We start from the raw sequence: 17,197 nt of genomic DNA on the forward strand, positions 1-17,197 counted from the left end.
ATGAGTGATACTTTGTATTTACATATCAGATTCGAATAACGTTGAGATATGGGTATAATCATATAAAACTATATAAGTCAACTTTAATTAATCGGGTTAGGTTCATTAATATTAACTTGCTAATTTTGTGTTACATTCATGGGTCATGTAAAAAATTGTTAACTTTAAATGTTGCGACGCATGCTAGGTTTGGATTATATCAAGACACGTGTATAAAATTATATAATTCAACATTAATCTGACTCATTTAATTAAACAAGTCAGCCTCATTTACCATATTTTGTTAATTTTATGTTAGATTTCTGTCAAAATCATTGATCTTATAAAATTAAAACCCAAAAAAAAAAAAATTCTTTAAATGAAGTAAATGTTATCATATTGTTTTTCAAGTAAAAAGGTAAAAATATTGACAGCTGACTTGACTACATCGTGTGGGACATGTGGGTGCCCAAGAGGCATTAAGGACAGACAGAATTAGGTACATAGAGACATAGTGAAAGACCACGAATCACACGACCAAATGGTTCGACATTTCAAATTTCAATCATTCAATGGCAAAATAGGCAACAATTTACATATTAATCTTCACGGGACTAATTAATTTTGTTTAGATCCAATGGCTATCGACAGTGGCGGACGGTGGGGGGCAGTGGGATCAGCTAAAGCTATCCCCGGCCATTTCCGCGCCCCCCAAGTTTGAAAATCCCCCTTCTAAATGTGAATAATACCTTATTTGACTCTTCCCACTTTTTTTTTTTCCTTAAATTATGGCCCTTTTTTAATTTTTTTATTTTAAAAAAATTACTACTTTAATCTCTTAATTTTATTTTATTATTAAAATAATAATAATAATAAAAAAAAACCCTTTGAGAGCTTCTATGACCCTCTCAAAAATTTGAAAAATTCATGTCCTTTTCTATAAATATGAAAATACTGGTCCTAAATAATAGATCAATTTGTTGAAAATCACGTCTCATAAAGTAAAAGTCACTAATTCGATTTTCTCTTCCCCTTTCTTTTGATTGTGGCATGTAAAAAAAGAAAATTTTATTGGAATCTCCCATTTTAAAAAATTAAAAAAAAAAAAAAAAAAAAAAACTCCATCTCTCCTCCTAAAAATCTTAAAAAAACTCTTTAATCTATTCAAAGCCTTGACCTTTCTCAAAAATCTAAGAAAAACATAAATTTGGGTTTTTTTTTTTTTTTGAAAAATATAAAATTTATTTACTCGAAATATGAAATAAAATTTTCAAAATTACTTTTCGAAATTCAGGACAATCGACTTTCCTCCTTCCTTCCTTCAACTCTTTTTTCTTCTCCATGCTTTCTCTCTTCTCCACAGCTTCCAAGCTGATTAATGATTATGATGTTTATGCTTTTACCTCTGGTGAAAAAATGATTGGAGATTACTTGTAAAAAAAAAAAAAAAATTTAGCATTCGCCTATAATATTGCAACCTTTTCCGTTTATTTTTTGGCAGGAGTTGATTTTTTCAACGAAAATAAGGATTGAATCCTAATCAAATTCCCTTTCTTTTATTAGGACCCAATTAATTGACTGGCCGTTATATTGTTATCGATTTGGCACATTTGGAGCAGTCCACGATTTATGCCGAAACGTACGCAGATATTCTTATTTAGGGTTGAAAGAGTCGTAGAAAAGAAGCATTTATAAGCTGAAAATTTGACCTCTTCACGTAGCTCTAAAGTCCTCCCTACGTTTGGTTCGGTGGGTTCGGTCTCCATTTCAGTATCTTGCTACTTTGCTCCTTCCACACGGTGGCTCAGGACTCAGGACTCAGGTCTCCCCTTCAAGTTTTGAGGAAAAAGCAAAACTTGAATGCTGTGGGCCGTGGCCCGTAGGCATGAAAGCCCAGCTTAAAAGTTCAATTTTGCAGAACAGAATTAGGACAATTATTTCACGTGTGAATGCATCATGCATCGCTACATCGCTAGCTACATTGCACAAGCCACAATTAAAAAGCCAACCATATTATTTCTAACTGTAATTGGCCTTCTTCACCAGCCATACATAACGAACAAAAGTTATATCTCGTTTTCTCAAAACGAGATAAATTAAACATATAAAATAAAAGTAAAGAAACAATACGCTTACCGAAAAAAACAAGAAAAAAAGAAGCAAACCCACATTAAGAGACTTATTTCTCTTCTACACGAATACGTCTTTATATGATAATATGAAAAAATGGCTCGGACTCCAATGATGCAGCCAGAAAATTTGATCTTCCTCACATAATCACCTTCATGGTGATCACTTTCCCCATCCATATTTGAATTTGTACTGTTTTGTTCTGAGGTTAAGCAAGTAAACTCCAGTGTCCTCCGCTTTCCAATTGCAGTGGTTTCCACCGCACTCTCTTTTGGTTGCTTTGTCACTGACGCCGAAAGTCGAGCTTGTAAACCCATGTCGCAGATCGCAGCTGAAAGCCATGGCGCGTGTTACATTGTAGTTAAACTCGTAAGCCTCCTTGGGCAGAAGAATTTGAAGGTTGAGATCAATGTATGGGTTCTGGTTTTTGCAGTTGACGTTAAGCACTTTGTTGTTAAGGTTGTTGATGAACTTCACATAGTGCTTTCTCGTGCGGGGTACCCCGACGGAGCTACCCAGGCCAAAGGCTAAGACAAGGACGATTGCAAGGCAATAAAACTTGGCCATTGTCGCGCGCTCCATCTTCAAATGTTGACGAGGAGTATGCTTGCAATTTGCAGTCGTCCCTGTGCTTATAACAGCCAATGAGTGCTCTCGGGTGTGGCTGCCTGCTGCGCACTTCCCATTTCTCCCAACTTATAGGGTAATTGTGGCTCAGAAACTTGTGGGCTGTCACCATTTTTAGGAGCTTGGTGGGTGTACACCAATGCAAACTTGGAATGCAAGGTCGAGCTTGATCCACTGGGAGCTCTTTTTCCGGTCAACTCAAACATAAATTAGACTATGCCTCACACAAACTGCGGGATTACTAAATATGGAAACATATTAGAGGGTGAAGAGAGAACTAAATATCCACGTCAAAAATATTGGAGGGTGGCACTCAATTCCAAATCAATGGCCATTGTGATTTTGGAAATTGGATCACTCAGACAGAGTGAAAGACAAAACACACAGTATCAAAACTGTCCAGGCATATTCCATATCAATGGTACAACTGCCTACCTCTTAAATAAATCATCTCAAATTTCGCATAAAATATTCAAATTCGATAAGTGCAATTTCAGTGCCAATGTCACAAATAAAGTAGATTCCATATAACTTGATATGATACAACCAGTGGTTCCCGAATCCCGGCTGAGTTTTTTGTCCTTTGTTAGACCTTTTTACATACAGCTGAAGAGAAGCATCCAACATCATCTATGAACTTATATTGCCAACAATAAACCCTAAAACCTTTCAGCTATTTACAACTTTTTCAATGTCCAAGTTTTAGTCAGAGGACAAACAAGCAGACCAATAAACTATACAGTATAGTAACCTCTCAAATTACACAGAATATGCACCGACCAGGCAAGAAGTTCTGAATTCTATACCACCTCATTCTCTTCAACTGAACATGGTATGCATTCCCTCTATTCCGTGAAAGATCCCCGCCGTCAGACATTTCAAATCCTTGTTATCCTTCCTGAGCGTGACCATTTAAATCAGATAAATCTGTAAAAGATGGAAGCCAGAGTTCTACACGAGTTCCACCGGCTCCAAGGGCAGCATCTGTGGTCCGAGGAGATATGACACGGATGACACAGCCATAACTCTCAAGTATCTCACGAGCAACAGCTAGCCCAGCAACAAAGTTCCATGTCATGTTGTCTTCAACCATATCTTCTGAGAAGAGATCTGCTCCAAATGGTGTGAGGGAATGCATCTGTGTCTGCAAGCCAATGCAACAATAAAATCTCATCCAATCAACAATCTAGGAAAAAAAATAGACTATAGGAACTATAGAAGTAATGACCTATAGATGGTACCTTTTCTTACTGTTTTTTTTTTTATGCTAGCAACATAAGTTCCTCACATCTTGTACTCATAAAGTACCCGCTCCATGCAGAAAGAAATTAATGGAAGTTTTATATTTTTAGATATTAAATTAGGTGGACGATAACAGATACCAATCACCATTTCAAATTTCAGAGTGCATAAGTGTTGGATCTAGAGAATTCTTGATTAGGTCAGGGGAGGGGGGAATGATCGAAGGCACTTATTCTTTGGCAAGTTGTGGATAATATCTCAGAAGTATGGAGGGGCCAAAACATAATTTTAAAAGGATTCAATTTAACTTGGTGTGTGTTCTATAGGAGGGCCATTATCACCCTCAGCCTACTGAAATACACCCTTGTGAGTAGATGACTCTCTCTTTCTCTCTCAGTGAGTGTCAAGGCTTCTATTTTAAACACACTCCAATAAAAGAAAAACATTTTTTTCCAAGCCAAAAACTTAGTAAGAGCATCAAATACTTGGTTCATATGGTTTATTGGGTGGTTAGCCTATTTTATTGAAAGAATATTAGTTAAGGTCTATAGTTGTTGCGGTATTCTCTTGGAAAGACAGGCACTAATATGGATCTATTTTCCTATTAAAGTTTCATGAGTAGACATATGCATATAAAACACAGAGAAGGGACACCACAATTTCTAGTTTGGTTATTTGAAAAAAGTCGGCAGAGTGGAGAATTCACTATTTTTACCATATAGTGCATATCAGGCCCATCATCATCAATAACTACAAGAGTACCACCAGCAGGTGCTCCAGTAAACACAATTTCAACCTTTCCTCCAACATGTGTACGCAACAGTGCACCCTCAATCAAATTGCTCAGAGCCTGGCGCAACGCAGGTTCTTCCACGGCAGCTTCTAACGGATCCGAGAGTTCACTTAGTTCTACCATACGTTGCTGCTTATGGGCAAGAGGTCTAACAGCCTCAACCAGAGCTGCCAACACATCAGAAACATTGCATGGTCTTCCTGACATAAAGAAAGAACATAAGCAAAAGGAAATTTCAAATTTAAGACTAGTGAATGAGATCAAATTTAAAATATCTTGCATTTAGAAAAGATAAACGGATTTGGGGTTTGCTTAGGTTCTCCTTAGATGGACCACCATATATATATATATATATATATATATATATATGAATCAAAACTTATAATATAAAGTTAATGGGAGAGGATGCTGGAGCCCTCTCCATCTACAACAATGAGTCCCAATTTACCTAATTCCATGTTGTAGAGGAGCAAGAGCCAGAGGTGGGAGGGGCATCTCTAAATCCTTGGCTACAGCATTTAGAGAAAGTGGCTTGCCAGAGGTTTGCTTCTTATTTCTGGAACCATCACTTGAAAAGTTATCTGGTAACTGAGACCTCACTGACTCATGGGTATAAGTTGAATGATGCACTTTCTTCAACGTTTCTTCGTTATAGTGCACTATATTAGCCTAGAAAATCACAACATAATAATGTCAGAAATACTTCACAGAGAAGTTACTTAAGAGAGTTCTAAAGTAGATGCCAAAGGAGCATCTGGTAGACAAAAAAGTAGACAAGAGAGTCAACTTAGTCTTTACTAAAACAGCAAAACAATCAATAATCAAGAAACAAAAGATGAGGCAACGGAATTGGTTGAGCTAGCCATGTCTAAAGAGTAAGCCATTTTATCCCAGTGATTTAAGAAATCCATCCTTAACAATATGCTTATAAGAGCTTAAGATTCATAACACAAAAGAGGTGATTGTAACATAGGACACTTCACAATGAATTTGCAGGAAATTATGTGCGAAAGTTTAAGAGAAAAAAGGCTAGGAAAGGAAGGTGTTCAAATGGTGCTTCAAAGCCATTCGAACAAATCTCATCCGACCAACGGTGGGTCAGAGTGGGAAGTGGCATTTGTGGCGTCCCACGTCGCTTGGGTATAGAGATGGGGATGTGCATATATATATACTTACACCCTTCAAGATAACAATGCGTCTTAAAGCCGTGAAGTCATAAACCCATCAGAACTCCGTAGTTAAGCGTTCTTCTGCGAGAGTAGTATTAGGATGGGTGCATCTTTGGAAGTCTGGTTCGACGGAGCTAAAAATGAACAATATTGTGTGTCATTGGAGTGGGGTGTTACAAATGGTATCAAAGCCATTGCCCAGCCTGAGATGGGGAGAGCGTGCACAAGCCCATGAAGATCGCTAGCTGGCACTGGCTGGGATGGACGCCAAGAATGGGCTAAACCCATGAGGGTCGCCAGCGGGGATGCCGGGTCCTAAGAGGGGGTGATTGTAGCGTCCCACATCACCTGGGAATGGAGATGGAGATGTGCTTATATGTATACTTACACTCTTCAAGATAACAACGCGTCTTAAAGCCGTAATGGTCATGAACCCATCAGAATTCCACAGTTAAGCGTTCTTCTGTGAGAGAAGTACCAGGATGGAGCCAAAAGCGGACTGTGTATCATTGGGGTGGGGTGTTACAGCATTTGAACGAAAAAGTAGATCTTATGGCAGCTAAGGTTTTTCTCATTATTTTTTGTGTGTTTATTAAGTTTTTCTGGTTACTTTGTAATTTTATGTTATTAGGTTTAGGGTTATGGGTTGTAACCTATTGAAAGGCATGGTCCGGACTTCATAATCATCATTAATCAACTTTTGAATTAAAATAATTTGAGCGAGTTTCTCTTTGTCCTGGTGGTTTCCAATACAGTTAGGGTTTAACATTACTTAGCTCTTTATCCCTATATCTTTCACTACATCAGATTGACTAATGTTGAAGCACATTCCTATCCGATTACTAGTAGTTTAGGTTTACCTAAACTCTAGAGATAATTATCTAATGTGTTCTGGTTACTAGTAGTTTAGGTCTATCCAAACTCTAGAGATAATTATCCAATAAGATTACTTGAATATGCAGGCTCCCATTCTAATATGGCCTAGTAGCCGGGATATTGATAGTTGACAAAAAAAAATTACTAAATTGACCCATGAGGTTTAGCCTTGTATCAAATCATTCCCAGAGGTGCAAAAATTATCTTAAATATTTTTGGGATAACGTCTTATCTCAAACTGGGTGTCCACAGCATCGCCAAATTATCGTCTTTCCATGTAAACTAAATGCTGAGTCAGCTTAACACATGGCAAAAACAAAAAAGAAAAAAAAAGACGGGAAATAAATAAAAAGAGTGGGAAGGCAACCTACTCCCTTAGCCAGTGAAGGGGGTGGGGATGGCTCGACCACCCCCAAAATAACTGAAAAAAGAACATGTTACAATTTCTTTCAAAAAGATTTCTTAGTTAGAATACAACTACACCTGAACAAAACAGTGGTACCTAAATGAATAGCATACAAGAAGAAATGATGACAAAACTATGAATATGTGTGTATCTATGCATGAGAGAGAGAGAGAGAGAGAGAGAGAGAGAGAGAGAGAGAACCTTTGTCAAGTAAACAGCATCCTGGATTTGTTGAAGGGTATCTCTCATACTATCACCTTGCACCAGCATGTCTTCGACAATGTCATAAGCAATCTGCCAGATCGTTTATTTCAGGTATAAGTTAAAAAATAAAAACATAAGTTATAATTGAATTCCAGATTACATAAGCAGTAGCACATGTACCTCACTTCTCTTCAGCTGAATAGACAGCATCTTACTTAAAGTCCGAATGCTAGAAAGAGGACCACGAATCTGTTGAGAGATTTTAATGAAAGGACAACCACAACAAGTTTAATAAACGACCTTGGAAACCAAAGAGCAACAAAAATAGCAAGACTGCTTACTTGTTCAACCAGATTGCTCATCCTGACATTATTTTGCCATGACGATTGCTTGAGTAACATTGCTTTCTGTGGATGAAGCAAGCAAGTTAGCAAGAAATCTGAATGAAAAAAAGGCCATCAAAACAAATAAAAGGTGAAACCCAAATATGCCAGAAACTTATAGAGTGACATGCTAAGGAATCAGAACAATAAAAACCAAGGGAGAGCAACTAAGGAGAAAGGTGATTAAACCCACAACTCAAACTCAAGTGAACTCAGTTTTAATCCCAACTGATAGCAGATGACTAAAAACATACAGAGTGAACTAAAATTGATATTTATGGAGGCCAAAGTTTCCCCAGGCAACCATTACAGCTCTCTATAGACTTGAATCCCTTGCTTATACAGTTATACTGTCAGTCTAGCACTCTTATTATGAAGTTTCTGTAAAATGTGTCAAACTCAATTAGCATAGAATTCTTAACGTGGGTTGATATAACCAGTTGCAGGTGACAAGCATATGAGCAAGCATCCACCGGTTACACCAACACCAAGAGCAGAGGCAACTTCAACCACGTACGTTAAACAACAGAATACAAATTCAGTCTTTGTCCTCTTTCATTAAATGGCACTCTAACGAGTAATGCCACATTGTCACAAAGTACCACCACTCTCTATTTCCAAAATACAACTACAGAGAAAGATACAAGTTATCTACCTGATCCATAACATGAGCCATGGCTAGAGACCGAGCTATGTTGATAGCATTTGCTCTTTGCTCAGCACTAAACCTGTACATTCTCTTTGGCTCTTCCTTGACACTCCGAGTTTCCCACGAGCCCAGAGGCGAAGCATATGCTTCCTCCGGAGAAGGGTAGCGGTGAATTAAATCACGCCCTTCACTCTCTCCATTCCCACACGTTTCCATCGGAAGCTCGGCAACCAAGAATCCCAACACAAACGGGTGTTTCACCATCGGAAAAACCACAGCCCTATTCTCAGGCATAACTTCTACCTACAATTTAAATTTAAATTTGAAATTTAATTCAATTCAATTCAATCAATAATAACCATCATTAACAAAAACGAGCCGAGTGAGTGACCACCAAAATAAAAGAAATATCATACTTGTTGATTGGAGAGTGCAGCTTCTGCTGCGCGCAAACCCGTCGGAACACTGAAATTGCCGACTATGATAACAGTGTCAGCTACATCCGCTCCTCCAGGATAAACAGTAACACGACGTAGCTCTAGACGGTCCATGACATAACTACCAGCTGGTCTTACATAGACCTACAGAAACCACTTTAATTACTTTTCTTTCTAAAATAAGCTTTATTCAACATAATAACAGTAATTTTCCAGATCAAAACTGCTGCTCCCTTTTGGATCATAATTCTTACGGAACTCTACTTCCTTAAATCCTAACCACTATTTACATATTAAGTGGTCTGCAATGAATTCAAGAAAAATTAAGAATATTCTAAAATCTGAACTCAGCATGACGCATATGATAAATGCAGAGGTGGTAAAAATCTAGTATTCTTAATTTGAAAACAGTAGTTAGGATTTGAGGAGACAGTATCCAGAGATATTCACCCCTCACTTATTTGAGCTAAAACACTTGAAATTTTCTTGGCAGCCAAACAGAGCTTATGGAAAAACGAACAGAATGAGTCACTGACAGACCGAGAGCAGAGCTTCGGGATCGACAATTCGGCGAAAGAGGTCTAGCTGCTCGACGCAGAGTCTCTGAAAATCGGGGCTCGGGAGGACGAGGCGGCTCTTTTGGTCCTTGTCGATCCGCTGCATGAACTCCACGGGAGAGGTGGAGGCTCTGCGAATGGCGGAGGCGAGGGCGGAGGCGGAGGAGACCATGGCTCCGTCGGGCTCATCGTCGTCTTGGGACACGTGGCGGAGCGCGTGGCTTGGGCTAGAGCTTGCGAGCGAAGAGGGAGAGGAAGAGGGAGCGAAGAGGAGGAAGGAGCGTCTTCTGTGAGCATTTGGTCCGAGAGAGTGAAGGGAGGTGTAGAAATGGGGGGCACAGGTGTGAGAGTGTGGGCTGGAGAGAGGTGGTTGAGGAGGAATTGCGAAGAGTAACATCGTAAGCGATGGCGGAGGAGGAGGAGTGGGCGCAGCATTTCTCAAAGATAATACAAATGAACGACATTTTTAAAACACCCGACGACGCCGTTTGGTTTACTTGTGTATAAAGACGGCTTGGTTGTTTCTTTTCTTTCTTTTTTGTATGGATATAATTGCACAAATTTCCCAAATTATTACAATCTTGACTATCCGTGACGAGTCTCTACTAACCGAAAATAACTAAAAGAATGTTCTTTTTTTCATCTTTTATTTATTTTTATTTTTATTTGTTTTCAAATTTTCTTTTGGATTTGATAGATCTAATAACAAATTTGAAATTAAAAAAAAAAAAAAAAAAAAAAAAAAGGAATGAAAGAAGGAGAAACATCAGGTCTCATAACAAAAATCTACATTTTGTGAGCATTATCTATTAATAAATATGTATTTATCTTTAGAGTTTATATATATATATATATATATATATATATTAACAACTTATTATTTTGTGTAAAACGAAGTGCTTCGATCATGACCAACCTAGGTGTCAATGTGGGCGGTTCTAACTGTTATAACCGCTAACCGCTTAACCGTTTAACCGTATTAATCGCGCCTAGCCGCTATAACCGCCTAGTGGTTATTGGGTTTACTAACCGTAATCGCTTTTTAATATGATATATTTTTATAATTATAATTATAAAAATATTTATACATATAACATAATCACTTGATCATTGAATCAAATTTTTTTAAAAAAATAATTAAATCACAATTTGAGTATTAATATATTATCACTATAATTTATATGATTATATCATATAATCACTTGATCATTAAATCACATTTTAAAAAAAATAATAATTAAATCACAATTTGAGTATTAATATATTACAACTATAATTTATATGATTATATCATATGATCAATTGATCATTAAATCATTTGATTATATAATAACAAATTATACATATATAATGTGACATAACTCATAAGTATACCAATTTATACTAATACAACAATTAAATATCTAGAGACTTATTTCTAATGTATGTTATAAACTTATAAGTCTATATATGTTATAAGGACTTATATAAGTCTATTATCTATATATGCATATGAATAATATAAATGTATAATATCAATACTTAATCATATGATTCAATGACAATTCAAATACTTTATTCTAGACTTAAAGTGAATCATATTATTAATGTACAATGATGATATGATTCGTATAATATCAAATTAAGTAATTGACATTGGATTAAACAATGACCAATGTGTTACTTATAAACACAATTTAAGTATTAATGTATTATCATTATATGTTGTGACAGTTGTCTGAATTCTGAATTTTTTTTTTATATGTTGTGTTGATTTTTTTTATTTATTTTTTTAATGTTGTTTAAAAAAAAAAAGTTAACCGAAATTTTTTTAAAAGTACAAGTTAATGTAAATTTTGGGTCAAATATTTTTAAATTTTCAATATGAGCTCTTTTTATAGCAATTGGGCCCAATAAGACACTAAAAAAAAAAAAAGGGTAAAAAAGCCCAAAAACCCATAAAAAAGCTCAATTTTGAAAAAGCGGTTAGTGGACGATTATCTATTTCACTAACCACTAACCGGCAGTTAACCGCTAACTGTTAACTGCTAAGCAGTTAGCGGTTGCGGTTAGTAAAATTTACTAACCGCTAAAGCGGTTACGGTAGCGGTTATTGACAATAACTGCTAACCGTAATTACCTTGACACCCCTAGACGAACCCCTGCTCTAAAGAAAAAGAGTTTAGGCATTTAGAATTGTTTGTTGACAATGTCAAAGTCAAGACAAGCCTCCAAAAAAAAAAAAAAAAAAAAAAAATTAGTATTGGACCTTGGAACTTTATGAAACTTTTCTTATTTTGGGTTAGCTAATAGCCATACACTTAAACATGTTTTTTGCGATTCATTTGACATTATCAAATGATAAAAGTTGTGGATAAGAATTTACAACATACTAAAATGTCTTTGTTGATGACCTATACTTCGATAACATCTAAGGTTCCTTAAATAATGTAAAATGTTTTTATTGATGACCTATACTTTAATAAAAAAATATTTTATGGTGTTTAGCACCTAAAAAAATTACAAATTATATATATAACATTTTCATTCAATCATATTAAATGTTAAATTACGATAATGTCTTAACCGGATCTCAGTGATAACTAGGCCGAGTCCTGGCGAGTCTTGATCCCAATTGAGTAACAGCAGTGTCCAAGCAAAGTCTTGGCGAGTCTCAATCGTGTTCCAACAAGGTCCTGATTGCATCCGAGCAAAGTTCCAGTTAGGTCCCAATCGGGTCTCGATTACGTCACAACGATGGCCCAGTGACGTCCCGGCTAAATCGTCGATTTGAGAATGAGATGCTCAAACTCGAAAAATTGTTTACAATTTTCAAAAATATTAACAATTTTACAAAAATTAAAGAGGTTTTTCGATCAAACAAAAAATATTTTTTGTTGACTATTATTTCTGTCGCACCAAACACTAGAAAATATGAAAAATATTTGTTAAAAATCGTTTTAGGGTGAAACAAATGGAACCTTGGTTAATAAGGACTCACTCATAAAGGTCCATATTTTCACCATTTTAAAACTAGTGATTTACATTCATATGGTTGTGACAAATTTAATTTTCAAATTGAGTTTCAAGAATTTATCATAACCTAGTTTTTTGCGTATGTGAGAAGTACATTATTTAAAAAAGCATATAATTCTCACGTGCTAAAGAAATACATAAAGTTCTATACACAGAATTATTCAAACTCAACTTAAAAGAAATTGATGTTCATATGGTTATGGACTTATAGTTCTCGTATTCTTCTTTTCTTTCTTTTGTTGACTTTTGAGGCCAAATGGTGTATGAAATGCCAGCATTTAACACGTGTAACATATTGTTTAGCAAATTGGTAAGATACCAATAACACCGACCAAGTGAAGCCATATTTTCCAATGAATTAACGAAGCTTCTGTCACCACCGACCAAGTGTAGGTATAATATTCGAATTAATAAGTTAATGAAGCTTCTCTCAATTTTGCAACAAATGGAGAATAATTGGTTTCTAAAAGTGGATAATTTACTATTTATAGATGAATGCCTCTTCTTCTCTCTTATCTTTACCTGACGGAAACAACGACCCTAATTTTGTATATCACCTAAAAATGAAATCTTTCCCTCCAGGTAGAGGAGTAGTAAACCCTTCAAACTTTTGACCAGGGATCCTAACGGCTCGCGGCCAAAATATGATTCTTTGACCCCCACAAACCCTAACGGCCTTCCATTTACTTTGACTTCCCACTTCACTCCACACAATTGCTCTCTCTCTCTCTCTCTCTCTCTCTCTCTCTCTCTTTATAGCCGTTAGAGCCTCTGCCCCTCTCTCTCTCTCTCTCTCTCTCTGTAACAATGGCGAGCGAGTCTTCGCTTGTTTCAGACACGAACACCAGCGCCGTGAAACTCTCTGTTTCTTCTTCGTTGAAGCGGAAAAGGCCCCCCAAGATTGAGATCCCAAGTGTCTTGCAGGAAATCCAAACGGATAGGTCCGCATCCCGAGACTCTGCGCCCCAAGACGACGCCGTATGCCTCGGTGAAATAGGCGTTGGGGTTTCCTCCGTCAAAGGCAAGAAGAAATTCATGGAAGACACCCACAAGATCCTTCCTTGCTTACAAGGCAAATCAAACAAAGTAATTTACTGGGTTCTCTTTATTTTTCTTTATTTATTTATACATTTTTTTTAATGTTGTGTGAGGCTTGTAGCGTACGTGGAAAATTGGCATTGATAAGGAAAATGGGAATTTTTGGACTGAGCGGTGGCTGACTGTGCTTGGTTTTGTTGGTAACGTGTAGGGGTTTTTTGGTGTTTATGATGGACATGGAGGCAATAAAGCTGCGGAGTTTGTGGCGGAGAATTTGCACACTAACATTCTCGAAATGATGGAGAATTGTAAAGAACCTACGGCTAAGGAAGAGGCGGTTAAATCTGGGTACATTAAAACAGACCAGGAGTTCCTGAAGCAGGTTATTACAATTTCCAAAACTCTTGGGTTGTTCTAATTTTAATTCTCTCTGCTCTAACTTGTTATTGCAAGTAACAGAAGATCCACCAGTGAATTTGATTTTATGTTGCTTACATGCTCGCGTAAATTGATTTTGACAGGATATTATTCATTATTACAAATCTTGTCCACTTGGGTTTCCGTTATTCTTGGTCCTTAAAAGCTGCTCGACTAGACTTAATTTTTTTAGGGGGTTTCTTATATAGAAGTTTTGTCTCTCACTTTAGAATGGTTGAATGGGATGCTAAGTTTCAGGGCCCAATGGCATCTAACCTCAGTACTGCTCAATTTTGACTGTTTGGTTCTGCTTTTCATTTTCTATTTTCATCTCGGTCAACCACTCTTTGTGCTCTATTCTAACTACTCAATGTGAAACTGACACCAACTCATTGGAAAAGCTTCCGTGGTGATGATGAACCCTGTTAATTCATTGGTTTTGAGGCCACTTGATCCCTGTTAAATGGAAAGCAGAGATCTCTTGTTGCACTGTAAATATGTATTGAAATTGTAGGAGGCAGCCCATATATGTTAAATCACCACTTATCCTAAAAGCTTATGTTCATATGTATGAGTAAATTTAATCATTTAATAAATACTTTAACAATTCTCCTCACATGAAGGTTCAAAATCCCCTTTAATAGGTGAGGCCTAACACGTGGAATATTTAATTGAAATGAGGTGAATGATGGAGACAAAGTTTGAACTCAAGATCTTTGCTCTAATATCATGTTAAAATACTACTTATCACAAAAGCTTAAGCTCATAAGAAGGGGTAAATTTAATCATTTAATTAATACTTTAACAATATTTACACAAGCTTACCATGCCTGTTGATTTTTTTCTTGTTTTTTTGTATTGTGGAAATGTTAAATTTATTATTTTGAATGAAAATGCAGGGTTTAGGCAGTGGTGCATGCTGTGTCACAGCCTTGATTGAAGGGCAGGAGGTTGTTATTTCAAACGTGGGAGATTGCAGGGCTGTTCTTTGTAGACGTGGAGTGGCTGAAGCTCTTACAAGAGATCATAGAGTGGAACAGGAAGATGAACGGAAAAGAATAGAGGATAAGGTATTTATTGTAGTATAGTCAAACTTAGCTGTTTTGAAGAGTAGAGCAGGAATTGTTAATGATGGCATCTCTCAATACTTTGATACAGGGAGGATATGTCGAGATCCATCGAGGAGCATGGAGAGTTCATGGGGTACTTTCTGTTTCTAGAAGCATAGGAGATGCACATCTGAAGGACTGGGTACTGGCTGAGCCTGATACAAAGATCTTAAAGCTGACGCCAGACATGGAATTTCTTGTCTTGGCTTCTGATGGACTGTGGGAAGAGGTGAGAAGGAAAGTAGGAGCGGTTTATACATAAAAAAATCCGTGCTAGAGCTGGAAGACATGAAAAAAACCTATGTTTATGGAAGTGTTACCATTACCCTTTTGTGTCCTTAATCTATGTGCTCATGTTTGGCCTTATCTTTTTTGCTAACGTCGTGTTTGGTTGATCATTAATTAGTCGCTAAAATATTGAGGTCCTTCTGCATGAGATTGACATATCTGAGTCTACATTTGATCTGATTTGATTGTTAACTTTGATGTCGACCATTTTTGCCTAGGTTGGGAACCAAGAAGCTGTTGATACTGTCACACGATTATGTCCAGTTGAAAAGAGATTGGGACCCTCAAGTGATCTTCAGAAAGATAATGATGATGGTTATGGCTGTGTGAATGTGAGTCCGACTTCATCGAAGTTACGCAGGATTTCACTGGTCAAGCAACCGAAAGGGATGGGTCAGTCTCCGAGCTATAACAAAACTGTAAATAGACGGAAAGGTATCGAAGATGACTTTGCGAGTGAAAACGAAAGTCCGCCACCGAAGTCACGAAGAATATCATTGGTCAAGCGAGTAAATATGAAAACTGAATCTCCATCTAAAGAAAACATTAGCTATAAAAGGAGACCTCCGCATGGTGGACTTGTGGCTGCTTGTAAGGAGCTCGTGAACCTTGCTGTGAGCAGGGGTAGCTTGGATGACATCACTGTGATGATAATTGATCTAAACCACTTCAGATGTAACTGCTGAAGACGGTGGATTAATCTAGACATGTTGATTTAACTTGTGCTCTCAATGTATCCCTTTTCTCCTGTACATATCTGATGATTGCAGTTGCATTGAGACTAGGGTCTGATTCTTTTACTCCGATTGTACCAGGAAATTACTTTTGCTCCTTCTTTTAATTGTGCTTTTTCTAGCTCAACCATTATGCTTGTGACCACTCCCTGTAAGTCTGATCTTACTCTGGACCACCACTCTCTCCTAATAATGCTTCTCCTCATCTCTTCACTTTTTATGTACATGCTGGTTTTTAATCTTTGGTATGATTATAGATAACTGTTTGAGATTCAGTTGATGCAAGATTAAAATGTTGCTGCTATGGAGTATCTGTTAAAGTTGTTAGACGTCTTAAGTTATCAATGCAGAATACAAAACACTCGATGCTTATTCCCAAACCCTTTGGGAAAAAGAAAAAGGTCTTGTATTGCGCATCACTTAATTATTAACTAGTAAAATGTAAGTCTTCAGATTCCAGTGCATCTCAAGTTGATTGTATAGCTTAAGTTTATGCGAAAAATGCATTTTACCCTTATGAACTTTGATATCTTTTTCAATTTGAATTTTAATGTTTAAAAATTTGCAATGTACCTTCTTAAAGTTTAAAAAAATTTTAATTCAAACCCTCTGGCACTCATTGCCGTCTAAGAGGACGAAAAAGTCACATGTGAGACACACGTGCGTCTTTTGGTCTTATTGTCCCCAAATTGCCCCTTAAAAAAAAAATTAAAAAGAAAGAAAAAAAAAAAAAAAGGAAAAACTGGGGGTGGCCATAAAGTGCATTTTTTCCTAAGTTTATTTAAAAGATAATTATCAGAGCATTAATTTTTATCTCTAAATAGTAATTATCTCTAAATAGTAGAGTACTGTTGAGGATGCTACAACTTTATTGCAAGTTTCTTATAAATTGATGTGGCAATCTTTGTGTTGCTTATTAGGTCGGCCGCTAAACAATTAAATTTATTTGTCCAATTTTGTTATTTAATTTTTTTATTTATGTATGTAGTATAATGCGACACTCATAAGAATTGTCACAGGGAGTTCTAATAAAAGCTATAATACACAGTGCGCCATTCAATCTTTAGCCCCATAATCCCCCAGCTTCCTCATTTACTCCAGTCCATTAACATGTTAGTCATCATCAATTCGGTTCTGTAACTTA

General features: G+C 36.7%; 2 protein-coding genes across 2 annotated transcripts; one reads left to right on the forward strand and one right to left on the reverse strand.

The window, feature by feature from the left end:
• Positions 1 to 3,239: 3,239 nt before the first annotated feature.
• CSK (chloroplast sensor kinase) lies at positions 3,240 to 9,887 on the reverse strand. The gene is made up of 9 exons (XM_059592860.2): positions 9,436 to 9,887; positions 8,875 to 9,039; positions 8,465 to 8,761; positions 7,768 to 7,833; positions 7,607 to 7,675; positions 7,424 to 7,516; positions 5,220 to 5,440; positions 4,694 to 4,967; positions 3,240 to 3,880 (listed from the first exon to the last, which is right to left on the reverse strand). Exons 1-9 carry the CDS (start codon positions 9,847 to 9,849, stop codon positions 3,626 to 3,628), a joined length of 1,854 nt encoding a protein of 617 aa, XP_059448843.1. The 5' UTR covers positions 9,850 to 9,887; the 3' UTR covers positions 3,240 to 3,625.
• A 3,129-nt stretch (positions 9,888 to 13,016) lies between these two features.
• Positions 13,017 to 16,279, forward strand: LOC132179366 (Protein phosphatase 2C family protein). The gene is made up of 5 exons (XM_088515449.1): positions 13,017 to 13,553; positions 13,717 to 13,887; positions 14,822 to 14,992; positions 15,081 to 15,260; positions 15,538 to 16,279. Exons 1-5 carry the CDS (start codon positions 13,275 to 13,277, stop codon positions 16,003 to 16,005), a joined length of 1,269 nt encoding a protein of 422 aa, XP_088371575.1. The 5' UTR covers positions 13,017 to 13,274; the 3' UTR covers positions 16,006 to 16,279.
• Positions 16,280 to 17,197: the final 918 nt, after the last annotated feature.

The sequence above is a fragment of the Corylus avellana genome, chromosome 4 (assembly GCF_965113065.1).
Source record: "Corylus avellana chromosome 4, dhCorAvel1.hap1.2, whole genome shotgun sequence".
Taxonomy (NCBI): domain Eukaryota; kingdom Viridiplantae; phylum Streptophyta; class Magnoliopsida; order Fagales; family Betulaceae; genus Corylus; species Corylus avellana.

Excerpts from the sequence above, each read along its gene's own strand:
- CSK (XM_059592860.2), bottom strand. The coding sequence starts at position 9,849 with ATGTTACTCTTCGCAATTCCTCCTCAACCACCTCTCTCCAGCCCACAC. Across the intron at positions 7,834-8,464 it reads TGGCTCATGTTATGGATCAG|AAAGCAATGTTACTCAAGCA; the intron begins GTAGATAACTTG and ends CTTCATCCACAG. Across the intron at positions 7,517-7,606 it reads TTCAGCTGAAGAGAAGTGAG|ATTGCTTATGACATTGTCGA; the intron begins GTACATGTGCTA and ends ACGATCTGGCAG.
- LOC132179366 (XM_088515449.1), top strand. The coding sequence starts at position 13,275 with ATGGCGAGCGAGTCTTCGCTTGTTTCAGACACGAACACCAGCGCCGTG. Across the intron at positions 13,888-14,821 it reads ACCAGGAGTTCCTGAAGCAG|GGTTTAGGCAGTGGTGCATG; the intron begins GTTATTACAATT and ends ATGAAAATGCAG. Across the intron at positions 14,993-15,080 it reads GGAAAAGAATAGAGGATAAG|GGAGGATATGTCGAGATCCA; the intron begins GTATTTATTGTA and ends ACTTTGATACAG.